Below are 14006 nucleotides of genomic sequence, written 5' to 3' on the forward strand. Positions count from 1 at the left end.
GTATCATACCATGCAGACATACCTTCCACGTCTCAGTTTTCCAACCATCCACGGGAATAGCAAAAGACCTTTCACACCAAGCTGTGTCCATTTTGTGTATTTACTGCAAGCTCTTTGGTGAAACTTTTGTCCAGAGTGCCTGGGTGCAAAACTTGGCTGGGGCATTTAGTCATCATTACAAAAAATGAATATTATACAAATAGCACCTGGACTTCAGAAAATTACTAATCCATATAATACAACTACATTCTGGTAAACTGGCAAAATAATGCCTTGAAGAGGAATAATGAGAAGAGATACTTTGGGATAAGATTTTCCAATTCTGCCAATATATTTTGTACAGCATCATATCCCAAAGTTCTACTGTTGTAACTGTAACCTAGAGCTGGTCATCAAAGGTGCAGTTAGCTCTGGTGTTCTCCAGGGCAGACAGTAGTCCCTTTCTCTTTCCTAAAAGACTATTTTCAGACAAGTCCTATGATTTCTACTGGACAAAGACTCTGAATTTTGAATCTCTCCAAGTAGCTCTTCTTAATTTGTTTGATCAGAAGATCAGCTACATCATTTCTTTCTGCACTCTGCATAAGTAGAAATATATTACTTTGCAAGGGGGAAGAAAGATTTAAAATAGCAGAAAATTAATGCGTGGTTTCCAGATGTTTTTAATCTAAAATGTATTAACCATACTCGTAGCGTGACAAATGTGAGCCTGATTGTGTAAACAGTACAGGACGAAACAGATATGCTTCTTTGTGTTGCCTATACTAAATGTATAAACTAGAAAATTACCTTGTCCAGTGTATTCAAAAGAATCTGCTTCATCAGGAGTGTCAAGGTCATCGACGTTGATGTCGATTTCATCCGGTGTATCCAAATTATCATCAGAAAGTACAGACTCTTCACTCTGGTCCAAAGAGAGACTGATATTTGGAGCTGTGAGCTTTATTCTTCTGGGATGGGAGCCATTAAGATCAAGAGAATTGGGAGGTTCTGAAAAAAGAGGAAGAAAAAATGAACTTTATCTCTGCATACCAGTCATCTCCCAAATACTTAGGAATCACCTTCAAATATACTGGAACAGAGCAATTTTAGTAATAGCAAGCCATTTAAAGCCAACTAATATCAAACACGAATAGCTTATATTAATGTTTAAAAAAATAAAACAAAAGAAATATCTACAGAAATGGCAGGTGGAGCTGGGGGCTCTTAAATTATGTGGCATCCAGATTACATATTTTTTACAATTGTCAGCCAAAGCTTCAGACATGCTTCTGAACCACAGCGTTTGAGCATTTAAAGAGCAAATCATTTGAGCTTTGAACCAATACATTGCTGAATCCAGAAGAAATTCATATGAGTGAAATGCTCCTGTTAAGTATCTGTTTTGTTATGCACTTGCTGCTATTCCAGTGGTGCTGATTTGCAAGTAGGAGCCTATGTCCTTAGTCTTAACTATATGGTATGATATTCAAAACAGTAACAAAAATAAAAATACCTTTGAGTCTCATATTTGGTCTTAAATAAAAGTAATCTTCAATAAGACAAAAGTTAGGTACAGCTTTGCCACTTGCCACTGCATTGTGTGCCAGATTTTAAGCTCATCTGTTTGAATTAATATATTCTAATGCCAGTTCAGTTCACTAAGACTGTAGTCAAATATAAGATAAACAAGACTACTTAAACATCACAAGAACTAAACAGTGATGAAAACAATTCACAAGAGAAAATAGATGGCACACTACAATTATCATTTGTCAAGTGAAGAACAGAATTAACTAAATAAAGCAAACTTAACACTTTTTAATGCTGATTCCTTACCATCACAGAAACATCTTCTCACCACATAATTAAATGCCAAGGGAATGAAATATAATTAAGATAATGAATAAGAGCTTCTCTTACCAGGTCTTATTTCTGTAGAACTGGGGCTTAATACACCCTCAGCAAAAGGGCTGTCCATTCCCACATTCTCCGGTACCAATCTAAGAGGTAAAATATAAAGCAATATCTTAGAGATACACAAGTTGACCAGGCTCTCAAGATAACTCATGTGATCTCACCTGGCACTCATTTTTTCCTCAACACATCCAGTTTAAAAGTCTGATCACAAATTAATGTAAGTGAGAACTGAACACAGCTGTCGTAAGTCTATTATGCAGTTCTAATCCACTTATTTACCCACATGCCTATCACAGAATCACAGAACAGTTTAGGTTGGACGGGACCTCTGGAGATCATCTAGTCCAACCCCCCTGCTCAAGCAGGGTCACCTAGAGCATATTGCCCAGGATCACATCCAGGCAGGTTTTGAATATCTCCAGGGAGGGAGACTCCACTACCTCTCTGGGCAACCTGTGCCAGGGCTCAGTCACCCTCACAGGAAAGAAGATTTTTTCCTCATGTTCAGAGGGACCTTCCTGTGTTTCAGTTTGTGCCCGTTGCCTCTCGTCCTGTCCCTGGGCACCACGGAGAAGAGTCTGGCCCCATCCTCTGGACACTCCCCCTTCAGATACTTGTACACATTGATGAGATCCCCCCTCAGTCTTCTCTTCTCCAGGCTGAACAGGCCCAGCTCCCTCAGCCTTTCCTCATAGGAGAGATGCTCCAGTCCCCTCATCATCTTTGTAGCCCTCCACTGGACTCTCTCCAGGAGCTCCATGTCTCTCTTGTACTGGGGAGCCCAGCAGTGGACACAGGACTCCAGGTGGGGCCTCCCCAGGGCTGAGTAGAGGGGCAGGATCACCTCCCTCGACCTGCTGGCAACACTCTGCCTCATGCAGCCCAGGATACCCTTGGCCTTCCTGGCCCCCAAGGGCACACTGCTGGCTCATGGTCAACTTGTTGTCCACCAGGACTCCCAGGTCCTTCTCTGCAGAGCTGCTCTCCAGCAGGTCAGCCCCCAGCCTGTCCTGGGGCATGGGGTTATTCCTCCCCAGGTGCAGGACCCTGCACTTGCCTTGGTTGAACTTCAGGAGGTTCCTCTCTGCCCAGCTCTCCAGCCTGTCCAGGTCCCTCTGAATGGCAGCACAGCCCTCTGGTGTGTCAGCCACTCCCCCCAGTTTAGTATCATCAGCACACTTGCTGAGGGGGCACTCTGTCCCTTCCTCCAGGTCACTGAGGAATACATTGAACAAGACTGGACCCAGGACTGACCCCTGGGGGACACCACTAGCTACAGGCCTCCAACTAGACTCTGCGCCACTGACCACAACCCTCTGAGCCCTGCCATCCAGCCAGGTCTCAATCCACCTCACCGTCCACTCATCTAGCCCACACTTCCTGAGTTTACCTATGAGGATGTGATGGGAGACAGTGTCAAATGCCTTGCTGAAGTCCAGGGAGACAACATCCACTGCTCTCCCCTCATCTCCCCAGCCAGTCATTCCATCATAGAAGGCTATCAGATTGGTCAAGCATGATTTCCCTTTGGTGACTCCATGCTGACTACTCCTGATCACCTTCTTGTCCTCCACATGCTTAGAGATGACCTCCAGGAGGAGCTGCTCCATCGCCTTCCCAGGGATGGAGGTGAGGCTGACAGGCCTGTAGTTCCCTGGCTCCTCCTTCTTGCCCTTTTTGAAGACTGGAGTGACCTTGGCTTTCTTCCAGTCCTCAGGCACCTCTCCTGTTCTCCAGGACCTTTCAGAGATGATGGAGAGTGGCCTAGCAATAACATCCGCCAGCTCCCTCAGCACTCGTGGGTGCATCCCATCGGGGCCCATGGATGTGTGGGTGTCAAGTTTGTCTAAATGATCTCTCACCTGATCCTCCTCGACCAAGGGAGAGTCTTCCTTTCTCCAGACTTCCTCTCTTGTCCCCAGGGTCTGGAATTCCTGAGGACTGGCCTTAGCAGTGAAGACTGAAGCAAAGAAGACATTCAATAACTCTGCCTTCTCTGTATCCTTTGTCACCTGGGCACCCGCCCCATTCAGCAGCGGGCCCACGTTTCCCCTAGTCTTCCTTTTGCTATTGATGTATTTGAGGAAGCCCTTCTTGTTGTCCTTGACATCCCTTGCCAGATTTAATTCCAAATGGGCCTTCCTTGTCGCATCCCTGCACACTCTGACAATGTCCCTATATTCCTCCCAAGGGGCCTGTCCCCTTTTCCACATTCTGTACACTTCCTTCTGCTGGAGTTTTGCCAGGAGTTCCTTGCTCATCCATGCAGGTCTCCTGCCCGCTTTGCTGGACTTCTTCCTCAGAGGGATGCACCGATCTTGAGCCGGGAGGAGGTGATGCTTGAATATTAACCAGCTCTCCTGGACCCCTCTTCCTTCTAGGACCCTACCCCATGCGATTCCCCTAAGTAGGTCCCTGAAGAGGCCAAAGTTAGCTCTCCTGAAGTCCAGGGTTGCGATCCTGCTCATTGCCCTGCTCCCTCCTCCCAGGATCCTGAACTCCACCATCTCATGGTCACTGCAGCCAAGGCTGCCCCCAACCTGCACCTCTCCAACCAGTCCTTCTTTGTTTGTTAGTACAAGGTCTAGCATTGCACCTCTCCTTGTTGGCGTCTCCACCACCTGAGTCAAGAAATTATCATCAATCCTCTGCAGGAACCTCCTCGACTGTTTGTGCCTAGCTGTGCTCTCTTCCCAGCAGATGTCAGGGTGGTTCAAGTCCCCCATGAGAACCAGGGCCTGTGATTGTGAGGCTACTTCCAGCTGTCTGTAGAAGGCCTCATTGACTTCCTCTTCCTGATCAGGTGGCCTGGAGTAAACCCCCACAACAGTGTCACCCATGTTAGCCTGCCCTTTAATCCTTACCCATAGGCTCTCAACTTGCTCTTCATCCACCCCGAGGCAGAGCTCCACACATTCTAGTTGCTCCCTCACATAAAGAGCAACTCCACCACCTCGCCTTCCTGGCCTGTCTTTCCTAAAAAGCACGTAGCCATCCATGACAGCATTCCAGTCATGTGAGCTATCCCACCATGTCTCTGCAACTGCAATGAGATCACGGCCCTGCGACCGCACACAGATCTCTAACTCTTCCTGCTTATTCCCCATGCTGTGTGCATTGGTATACAGGCATTTCAGAGAGCCAGTCAAGCATGCAAGCTTCCCAGGAGAGGTGCAAGAGGATCCTCCATAGCCATGTTCCATGCTGTCTCCCCTGGCTGCATGCACCCGCTGGAGGCATCCTGACTTGAGCAGTGTTTTACTGACTACCCTGTCTCTGTAACACTCTCCCCATCTTGCCTAGTTTAAAGCCCTCCTTACCAGGCTGGCCAGCCTGTTGGCAAAGACACGCGTGCCCCACTTGGTAAGGTGGATCCCATCGCTCCCCATCAGCTGTCGATCTTCAAACAGGATCCCATGGTCATAGAAACCAAAACCCTGCCACCAACACCAGCGGCGCAGCCAGTTGTTAACTTGGAAAACTCGTCTACTCCTCCTCCCATCCTTCCTCCTCACAGGCAGGATTGAAGAGAAAATGACCTGGGCTCCCAGACCCTTGACCACCACCCCCAGAGCTCTGAAGTCCTGTTTGATGGTTTCCAATTTGCCCTTGGTGTCATTAGTGCCCACATGGAAGAGCAGCGGAGGGCAATAGTCCAATGCATGGACAAGCCTTGGCAGTCTTTCCATGACATCTCATATTTGAGCCCCCGGCAGGCAGCAAACCTCTCTAGACAGGAGGTCAGGTCAGCAGAGAGGTGCCTCTGTCCCCTGCAGCAAGGAGTCACCCACAACAATCACTCACTGCTGCTTCCAGGTGTTCCTGCACGGCACAGGGTCTGGCAGGCCAGTTGCCTCCCTTGAAGCCATGCCCAGCTCCTCCTCAGCCTGGAGAGCACTAAAGTTGTTCCTCAAAGGCAAGTCTTGAGGAGGAGCAAGAGCCTTTCTCCTCCTATGAGAAGTGACCAGTTTCCAGCCTTCTTCTACAGTGTTACGATGTACTGTTTCACACAGCACAGAGCCCTCTGACAACTCCGCTGCAGTGGTGGGTGGGGACTCCCAGAGCTGCACGGTCTCCGGGAATACCCTGTCAATCTCCTGCTCATCTTCTCAGATGCTACGCAGCCTACTGACTTCCTCCCGCAGCTCCTTTACCTGGTGATACAACTGGTCAACCACAGCACACCTCACACAGGAGAGCTGACTGTCAGCCCAGGCCCCACGGAGAGGCCCCAGGCACTCCCTGCAGCCTGACACCTGCAGAGCTGCATCTGCTGTCTGAGGGTCTGTCTGGGTCTAAGCTTCAGACACAGCTGATGCAGCAACTCCAACAGCCACTGGGGAATGTGCTCTGCAGTGTGTCATGACCATGCCTGGGGAAGTGTACACTACTTTTTCGGATGAAAAAATTAAATTGAAAAAGCACAGCACAATTTTCAATTTAGAATTTCACTATAGAACATTCGCATATACTAGATCATTATCGAGCCTTTCCTACAACCTTCTCAGTTGTTGCTGCTTTCCGTATATGTTTGTTTTTAACCGTTAAAGCACGCTCTTCATGTTCAATGAATTGTCACACTTGTGCTGTCAAGTGGGAGACCCATTTCAAGTCCATAATCTTGTAGTTAGCAGGAGCTGGAAGTTCTATTTTGTCAGTATTTCAGTTCAGTATTGAACACTGATATTTGACTTGAATCATTAACAGCTCTGAGATGATATGCTATGTATTTGGCTCAATCATAGAGATCATTTTCAGAGACAGAGTTGTCCCAAAACCTTAATTATTCATGAAATAGTCACAGATTTTTCTTTCTTCATATTTGATTATCTTTATTAATTGCTAAGCACAGTAAATGTGATGAAAACAGGCTTCTATTCAAAATTTACTGGACTGCTTATGGTACTGGGCAATTTTAATAGTCATCTACAGCACAGCAACGGTCATAGAGAGATACTTTGGACTCAGCAGGTGGAAAAAAATGTCTTCCTGAGAATCACTGCACAAGTGAGCAGAAAAAAACTGATTCCTGCTTTTTTTAGAATATGCTGTCAGAAGGAGAAATGAAGCTTGCCTTTGCAGATTTACTCTAGTGAATTAAACAAATCTTAGTAGTTGTTCAAAGGAAATTCTTTGCCTTTCCACTCAGTTTTGCAACCAGTTTTCCAATCTCTCTCCCAAATCTTCCAACCATCAGTGCCCTTGTCTCTACTGCTCTCTCTACTCCCAGTTCCTCAAGTCCATACATCATTTCACAGTATCAGATCTTTTTAACATTTCCTACTGCCACTGCTTCAGGAAGAACCCGGGGAAAATAATAATCCATCTCTACAGCAAAGACAAGAGCAAGAATGATCTGGTATACCCAAAGCTCAAACACACTGAGAGAAGCATGCTGATGTATTAGAGCTCACATGATCATCAGTGGTATTCTCCCTCTGGCTCTCAGCCACTGTGTCACCACCTAGCTTCATGTAGTTATGTAAGAAGGCTTAGCTTCTGTCATGAAGAAAATTACCTTCAGTCTTCCTAAATTTTACTGTTGGCACACCTCCAGCAGCAGCAGATAAATATGTTATCCCGTATATCCAACATTTGTACAATGCTCTGCATATTTTTCCTTTTTAAATTTAGTCACTCTTGGCTGTCCACACATGAAAAGCCATATAAGAAGCTACTTTCTTTCTGGAAAGACTGACATTAATAATGTGCTATCAGCTCTTTCTGTATTTTTCATGATGCCAAATAAACCCCTGGGGTTTGTTATTTCTGGTGTTTGTATACTACTGACATAGGTTTATGTCTTTTCCTCAGTATTTTAATGCTAGCAAGCATCATCGTATTTTTCTTCTCTTCCTGCTGCTGCTTTTACTTGCAGCAGAAAAACAGGGCAGGAGGCAGGAACTTTGCAACCCATCACAGACTCTTAAAACCCACTTGTACCCCCTGGAGAGTTGTATGTTTGAAGTGTGTTTCTTTGACATTGGGTTAAAGGGGATAGTGACCAACAGACAGCAAGATTTTAATCCACTTCTTCATTCTCATTCTTGTTTACACTTACTGTTTCAAAACTGCAATTCCCTCTTCTACAAAACAGTTAAATTTCATAACCAAAATGACAGATACTTTCTGGATGAGGGCAGAAAATAATGCAAATTGCAGCCTTTACTGGTCCTTATTCCACTCCTGAAAGGACCCACTTCAGCACAGCATGTAAGTATGAACTTCAGTTTTTACTAAACAGGGACATGTGAGTAAATTGGATCTTGAAGAGTGGATTCACAAAGGGGCTTAGGAGGCATTTCATGAGTAAATGCCTCCATGAACTTTGAACTCCCAGTTCAATTTTCACTCTAGTTGGGATGTCTCAATCATCTGTTTGAGTACAAATAATAAGCTTACCTTAGTCTCTAGAGATATTGTGTTTGTGAAGTACATGCCTAAATTGAGGAACCTAATTTCTATACCCTCCCAAGGGGACTTATGAACCGCTCACTTCCCAACCAGAAGGCTACAAGAAAAGCACTACTCGCGCTCCACTGACTTGGGAGAAGCACAGGCCGCATTAGAGAAAGACCCTGATTCAGTAGCCAATTCTAAGAGTGCTTTCACAGATGCGGCTGTCACAGGTTCTGGTCCCAGAATTGCCCATCTGCATTAAGCAACTATTTGACAAAACAGAAAATTGAGCAGGGAATGTAATCCATGCTGAGGGAACAGCTATTCAACTGAATCTTCAGACTAAGGGTGCTTAATTTACTCATACCAAGCAGGCTTAAGTATAGGCTAGGAAACAAGCCACTTGCTCCTGGCAAAAGTAGCAGTTAGTGAAGCATCCAAGAAACTTTGCTGAGTCAAAATTGTGGCCTTTCAGAAGTATAAGAAGTTAGGCAGAAGGAAATGTCTGAGCGCTAAGTACCAGGCCTTTATACTTTGATTAAGTTCTACCTAAAACATACTTAAAAGATGGAAATCTGTGGACTCAGAACCTTGCAACTAGCACCATCAAGCAGTTCAGAAGCTCTATTGCAATAGGAACAAGACAAAAAAAAAAATCCAAGTTTCTTCTCTCACATGATGACACCAGTGTTTCTGTGCTAATCTCCCATATCGGCTGACACAGTTCTGTTGTATCACATTCTTTTAAACTTTGTTGGCCAAAAAGGAAAGTTAATTTCAGACTTACAAACTGCCCCTTGAGGAATTTTTTAAGAAACTTGTGTTTTAAAAAATGTCAATGAAATGCATTAGAAAGTGTTCCCAATTACACACTTCGACCACATGAGTTGCTGTTTTTTCAGCTGTTTATATAAGAGGTTTAATAAAATTGACATATAATCTAGCAATAATTATTCCCATGTGTGTTTTATCCTTTCTACTATATTTCTTCATGTTTTTACTTTCATTTCAAAGGAATCAAAGCCTCTGTGATTACAATGTGGGCATATGCAGGGACATCTGCATGTGTCTCTGCTGTCCCTTAAGTTTGAAGCCATTAGCTAATTGACCAAAGACATCAGCTTATTCCAAGTTTATTGAACATTGGCTACTATGCACAGGGAAAACTGCAACCTGATAGCAATCTTTATTAGATATGAAATCCTCATAGGAGAGCAATGTTTTGAATAATATTAATGATGGAAAAAGCTTCTGTCAGAGTTCACACCTTATCGGCCACAAAAAAAAAAAATCTAACCACAAAACACAAACCCAAAGGAAACTAGATTTTATTGGTTCCATGCTCCCAGAAATACTTGTTAATGCAGCTGCTGAATGACTTGCTTGCTTTTTTACTTCTTTGGGTTTCAGCATTATTAGTGTTAAGGACAGAAATATCTACTGCTATCTGTTGAAAAGACATTTGGTATTAAACAGCCATTGCTGAGTCAGATAAGAAAAGGCCCTTTAATGGAGTGGCCCCCAAGCTTTCTAGACCAAGAATTCCTATATCCTTTTCTTGCAGGATGCACCATATCCCATAATGCATTCAAGTTTTAACTGAAAATACTCTTGCATTAATATGACCCAGTTTGGGGCTTTAATTTGGGAATCAGTCTAAGATAATATACTAAGCTCAAAGAATAATGAATGCAGAACATCTGAAGTGCCAGTGCAAACTACTACTGTGTACGAGATTCAAGTTTAACTTTGGAGACTTGCAGAGATTTCTAAACAAGAGCAGAGTATTTCTCAAAGTGGATCTCAAAGTGGATTCATGGCAATAAGCTGTAAAAAAAAATAAATATAAATCCATGCCTATTGGGTTGATTTTTCTAGTGTCAATAGAAGCTTAAAATCATTTAAAAGCAGATAACTAAAATCATTTTATTTTCCTTTCTAAAAACATTAGCGTCACTGGCATATAGGCAAGGCGAGCCAAAACCCTGAGATGCTGCCTCCATGTAATTAATCAGTGTGACTTAAGCAGGGTCAGCATCTGGCTGCTTTTAATGGAAGACAAAGGAGTTAATAGCGGATTTCTTCGTGTGAGATCAGCAAGCCCACAACTATCCTCCACCTCGAAACAACCCTTCCTTTTTCCTGTCCCACTCACCATTTGTTGCGAGCAGACGTGGCAAGTATTATTTGATTTAAAGATTTTCACTGGAAAATGCTGGTTTGTCCAAAAAAAAAAAAAAGCTTTATTAAGCTTTATTTGTGGAAGAGAGTTGGTTTTGATGAACTCCCAGTGAAACCCTGGCAAAGCTAATGGAGAAGGAAGGCTTCCAGAGTGTGGGCTGGTCCTAAACAAGCAGACCACTCCAAAGTAGGACCACCTCCAGTTTTCCTGGATCCACAAATCCTGAGCTGCCTTGCCACACACTAACCTGGATTCACAACAACTGCTTGGGAGTTTTGCTTGTTTTTCTTTTTCCAGATTTCCCTTTTGTGGAAAATTTGAGAATTTTCACTTTTCCTTCAAGAATAGAACTTAGAAATTTGGAGGATTGGGTGTAACAGAAACATTGGGTGCCAACCAGCTCTACTTTGGATAGTTTCAAGGTCAAGCACTCAGCATTTGGTTTACTTCAGACCATAGAGAGCTGAGAAGTGCTCATCTTCTGCTAACCCTTCTGAAGATTTGCTTCTTTCTTGAGGGCAATAAATTCTAAACCTGCATCAATAGAAGCTGTCCCTGCTCTATGGAAACAAAGCCCCTCATCTCATAATCTCCTGAGTGCTGTCTGTCTAGTTAAACTAAAGCAATTGCAGCTAGGGACAGTGTGCTGAGGAGAGAAGGGGGTTTATACTTGGTATACTACTCAAAAACTTGTCCAAAAAACCTAAAGCCCTATATAGGAGCTTAATTTTAAACCTGCAAGCAACATCATTACATCTCAGGGTTTGTGAGACTGATTTATTTTCAGAAGTCAGCACTTAATGGAGATTAAAAATAACTCACTTACTTTTATAATAGTATCCAGCAAAGTGGGCAGGAGACCTGCATGGATGAGCAAGGAGCTCCTGGCAAAACTCAAACAGAAGAAGGAAGCATACAGAATGTGGAAAAGGGGACAGGCCACTTGGGAGGAATATAGGGACATTGTCAGAGTGTGCAGGGATGCGCCAAGGAAGGCCAAGGCCCATTTGGAATTAAATCTGGCAAGGGAGGTCAAGGACAACAAGAAGGGCTTCCTCAAATACATCAATAGCAAAAGGAAGACTAGGGAAAATGTGGGCCCGCTGCTGAATGGGGCGGGTGCCCTGGTGACGAAGGATACAGAGAAGGCAGAGTTATTGAATGTCTTCTTTGCTTCAGTCTTCACTGCTGAGGCCAGTGCTCAGGAATTCCAGACCCTGGGGACAAGAGAGGAAGTCTGGAGAAAGGAAGACTCTCCCTTGGTGGAGGAGGATCAGGTGAGAGATCATTTAGGCAAACTTGACACCCCCAAGTCCATGGGCCCTGATGGGATGCACCCACAAGTGCTGAGGGAGCTGGTGGATATTATTGCTAGGCCACTCTCCATCATCCTGGAAAGGTCCTGGAGAACAGGAGAGGTGCCTTGAGTACTGGAAGAAAGCCAGTGTCTCTCCAGCCTTCAAAAAGGGCAAGAAGGAGGAGCCAGGGAACTACAGGCCTGTCAGCCTCACCTCCATCCCTGGGAAGGCGATGGAACAGCTCCTCCTGGAGGTCATCTCTAAGCATGTGGAGGACAAGAAGGTGATCAGGAGTAGTCAGCATGGAGTCACCAAAGGGAAATCATGCTTGACCAATCTGATAGCCTTCTATGATGGAATGACTGGCTGGGGAGATGAGGGGAGAGCAGTGGATGTTGTCTCCCTGGACTTCAGCAAGGCATTTGACACTGTCTCCCATCACATCCTCCTAGGCAAGCTCAGGAAGTGTGGGCTGGAGGAGTGGACGGTGAGGTGGATTGAGACCTGGCTGGATGGCAGAGCTCAGAGGGTTGTGGTCAGTGGCGCAGAGTCTAGTTGGAGGCCTGTAGCTAGCGGTGTCCCCCAGGGGTCAGTCCTGGGTCCAGTCTTGTTCAATGTATTCTTCAGTGACCTGGAGGAAGGGACAGAGTGCCCCCTCAGCAAGTTTGCTGATGATACTAAACTGGGGGGAGTGGCTGACACACCAGAAGGCTGTGCTGCCATTCAGAGGGACCTGGACAGGCTGGAGAGATGGGCGGAGAGGAACCTCCTGAAGTTCAACAAAGGCAAGTGCAGGGTCCTGCACCTGGGGAGGAATAACTCCATGCCCCAGGACAGGCTGGGGGCTGACCTGCTGGAGAGCAGCTCTGCAGAGAAGGACCTGGGAGTCCTGGTGGACAACAAGTTGACCATGAGCCAGCAATGTGCCCTTGTGGCCAAGAAGGCCAAGGGTATCCTGGGCTGCATTTGCAAACTAATTAAAACAGGATAATAGAAGTTGTGAGCATGATGTGTATCCTACACTGAACTGATTCCCAATGCTTGGGAGAAATTTCAAAAAAAGTCAAAAATCAGTCTAACATTTCACACAAACAACGTCACCACACATTTCTTATCACATAGGTTCTCTTGGGTGAGTGCAGTTCAAAGGGAGAAACATGTATGAAGCAGTTATACTCTTCAGTTTTATTTCTGCTGGGAAGTTTCTTTGCTGTTCACAAGAATTTCCCCGTATAAACTCTGTGCCAGGTTATCACTGTAAAACTGCAGCACGTCAGTGCAAGTTGCCCAGGAGCAATGAGGCCAGACTTCCGCACTCACGTCTCTGTGGGGCTACCCTAGAAGCACCTTGCAGCAGTACCTAGAGGTTGTAACAGCTGAGGAGTCAATAACAGAAGCACCTTCTCCAAAATGCTGCAGTAACTGGAGCCCAGAGGGTCATCACTGATAACTCCCTCCCTCTCTGGTGACGCTCAGCAGGAAGAGAGCAGGCAGTAATGCTGTCAACACACTGGCTGCACTTCCACCCAAAGGGAGGTGTGAATACACTCTGTCTCAACTGCCAATCCAGTCTGAAAAGACAGAAATGCTGCTCTGATCTCACTGCAGCTTGGAAATAACCACAGAGACCATAATTTTCCCTAGTCCTTTTCTTTTCTCTACAAGTAGCAGAGAGGTTGTGGAGTCTCCTTCGCTGGAGATATTCAAAACCCGTCTGGATGTGATCCTGGGCAATGTGCTCTAGGTGACCCTGCTTGAGCAGGGGGGTTGGACTAGATGATCTCCAGAGGTCCCTTCCAACCTCAACCATTCTGTGATTCTGTGATCTTTTTCTGACCCTAGGTCTCTGCTCCACCCCATCTTCCTTCCCAGCATTTCCCCACTAGCCAGAGAGAGTATTTCACTTCATGCACTCCATAATTCCACCACTAGCATTGCAGCTAGACTGGCAATTCCACCAATACCTGGTCCTGTGGGTTCCCTGGCCACACTTTCAGATTTAAAGGCAGATTATAAAGCCTATGGGACCTTATGGAAGGAAGACAGACTTCTTCCTGCAAGAAAGAGGTCTTACAAGCTTCCTGCATTATAAAACAATCCTAATTTGATTTATATCAAGCAACCAAGACTGTTCTTACAAAGTGAGCAATACAGTGATACTTAAATCATGTAAATAATATTAATATTTAAGCCTTGAAAATCCTGCCATCTACTCATAATCCCATGTA

General features: G+C 45.0%; 1 protein-coding gene across 1 annotated transcript in view; it reads right to left on the minus strand.

Annotated features, from left to right (window-relative positions):
* Nucleotides 1-14006, minus strand: part of LOC104142796 (prune homolog 2 with BCH domain) — a 132136-nt gene that overhangs the window by 20650 nt on the left and 97480 nt on the right. The window contains exons 10-11 of the mRNA XM_068925882.1: nucleotides 1903-1982; nucleotides 790-990 (exon numbers count right to left, since the gene is read on the minus strand). Of these exons, the coding sequence (XP_068781983.1) occupies nucleotides 790-990; nucleotides 1903-1982 (281 nt within the window). The remainder of the gene's footprint in view (nucleotides 1-789; nucleotides 991-1902; nucleotides 1983-14006) is intronic.

Source organism: Struthio camelus, chromosome W (genome assembly GCF_040807025.1).
Source record: "Struthio camelus isolate bStrCam1 chromosome W, bStrCam1.hap1, whole genome shotgun sequence".
NCBI lineage: Eukaryota > Metazoa > Chordata > Aves > Struthioniformes > Struthionidae > Struthio > Struthio camelus.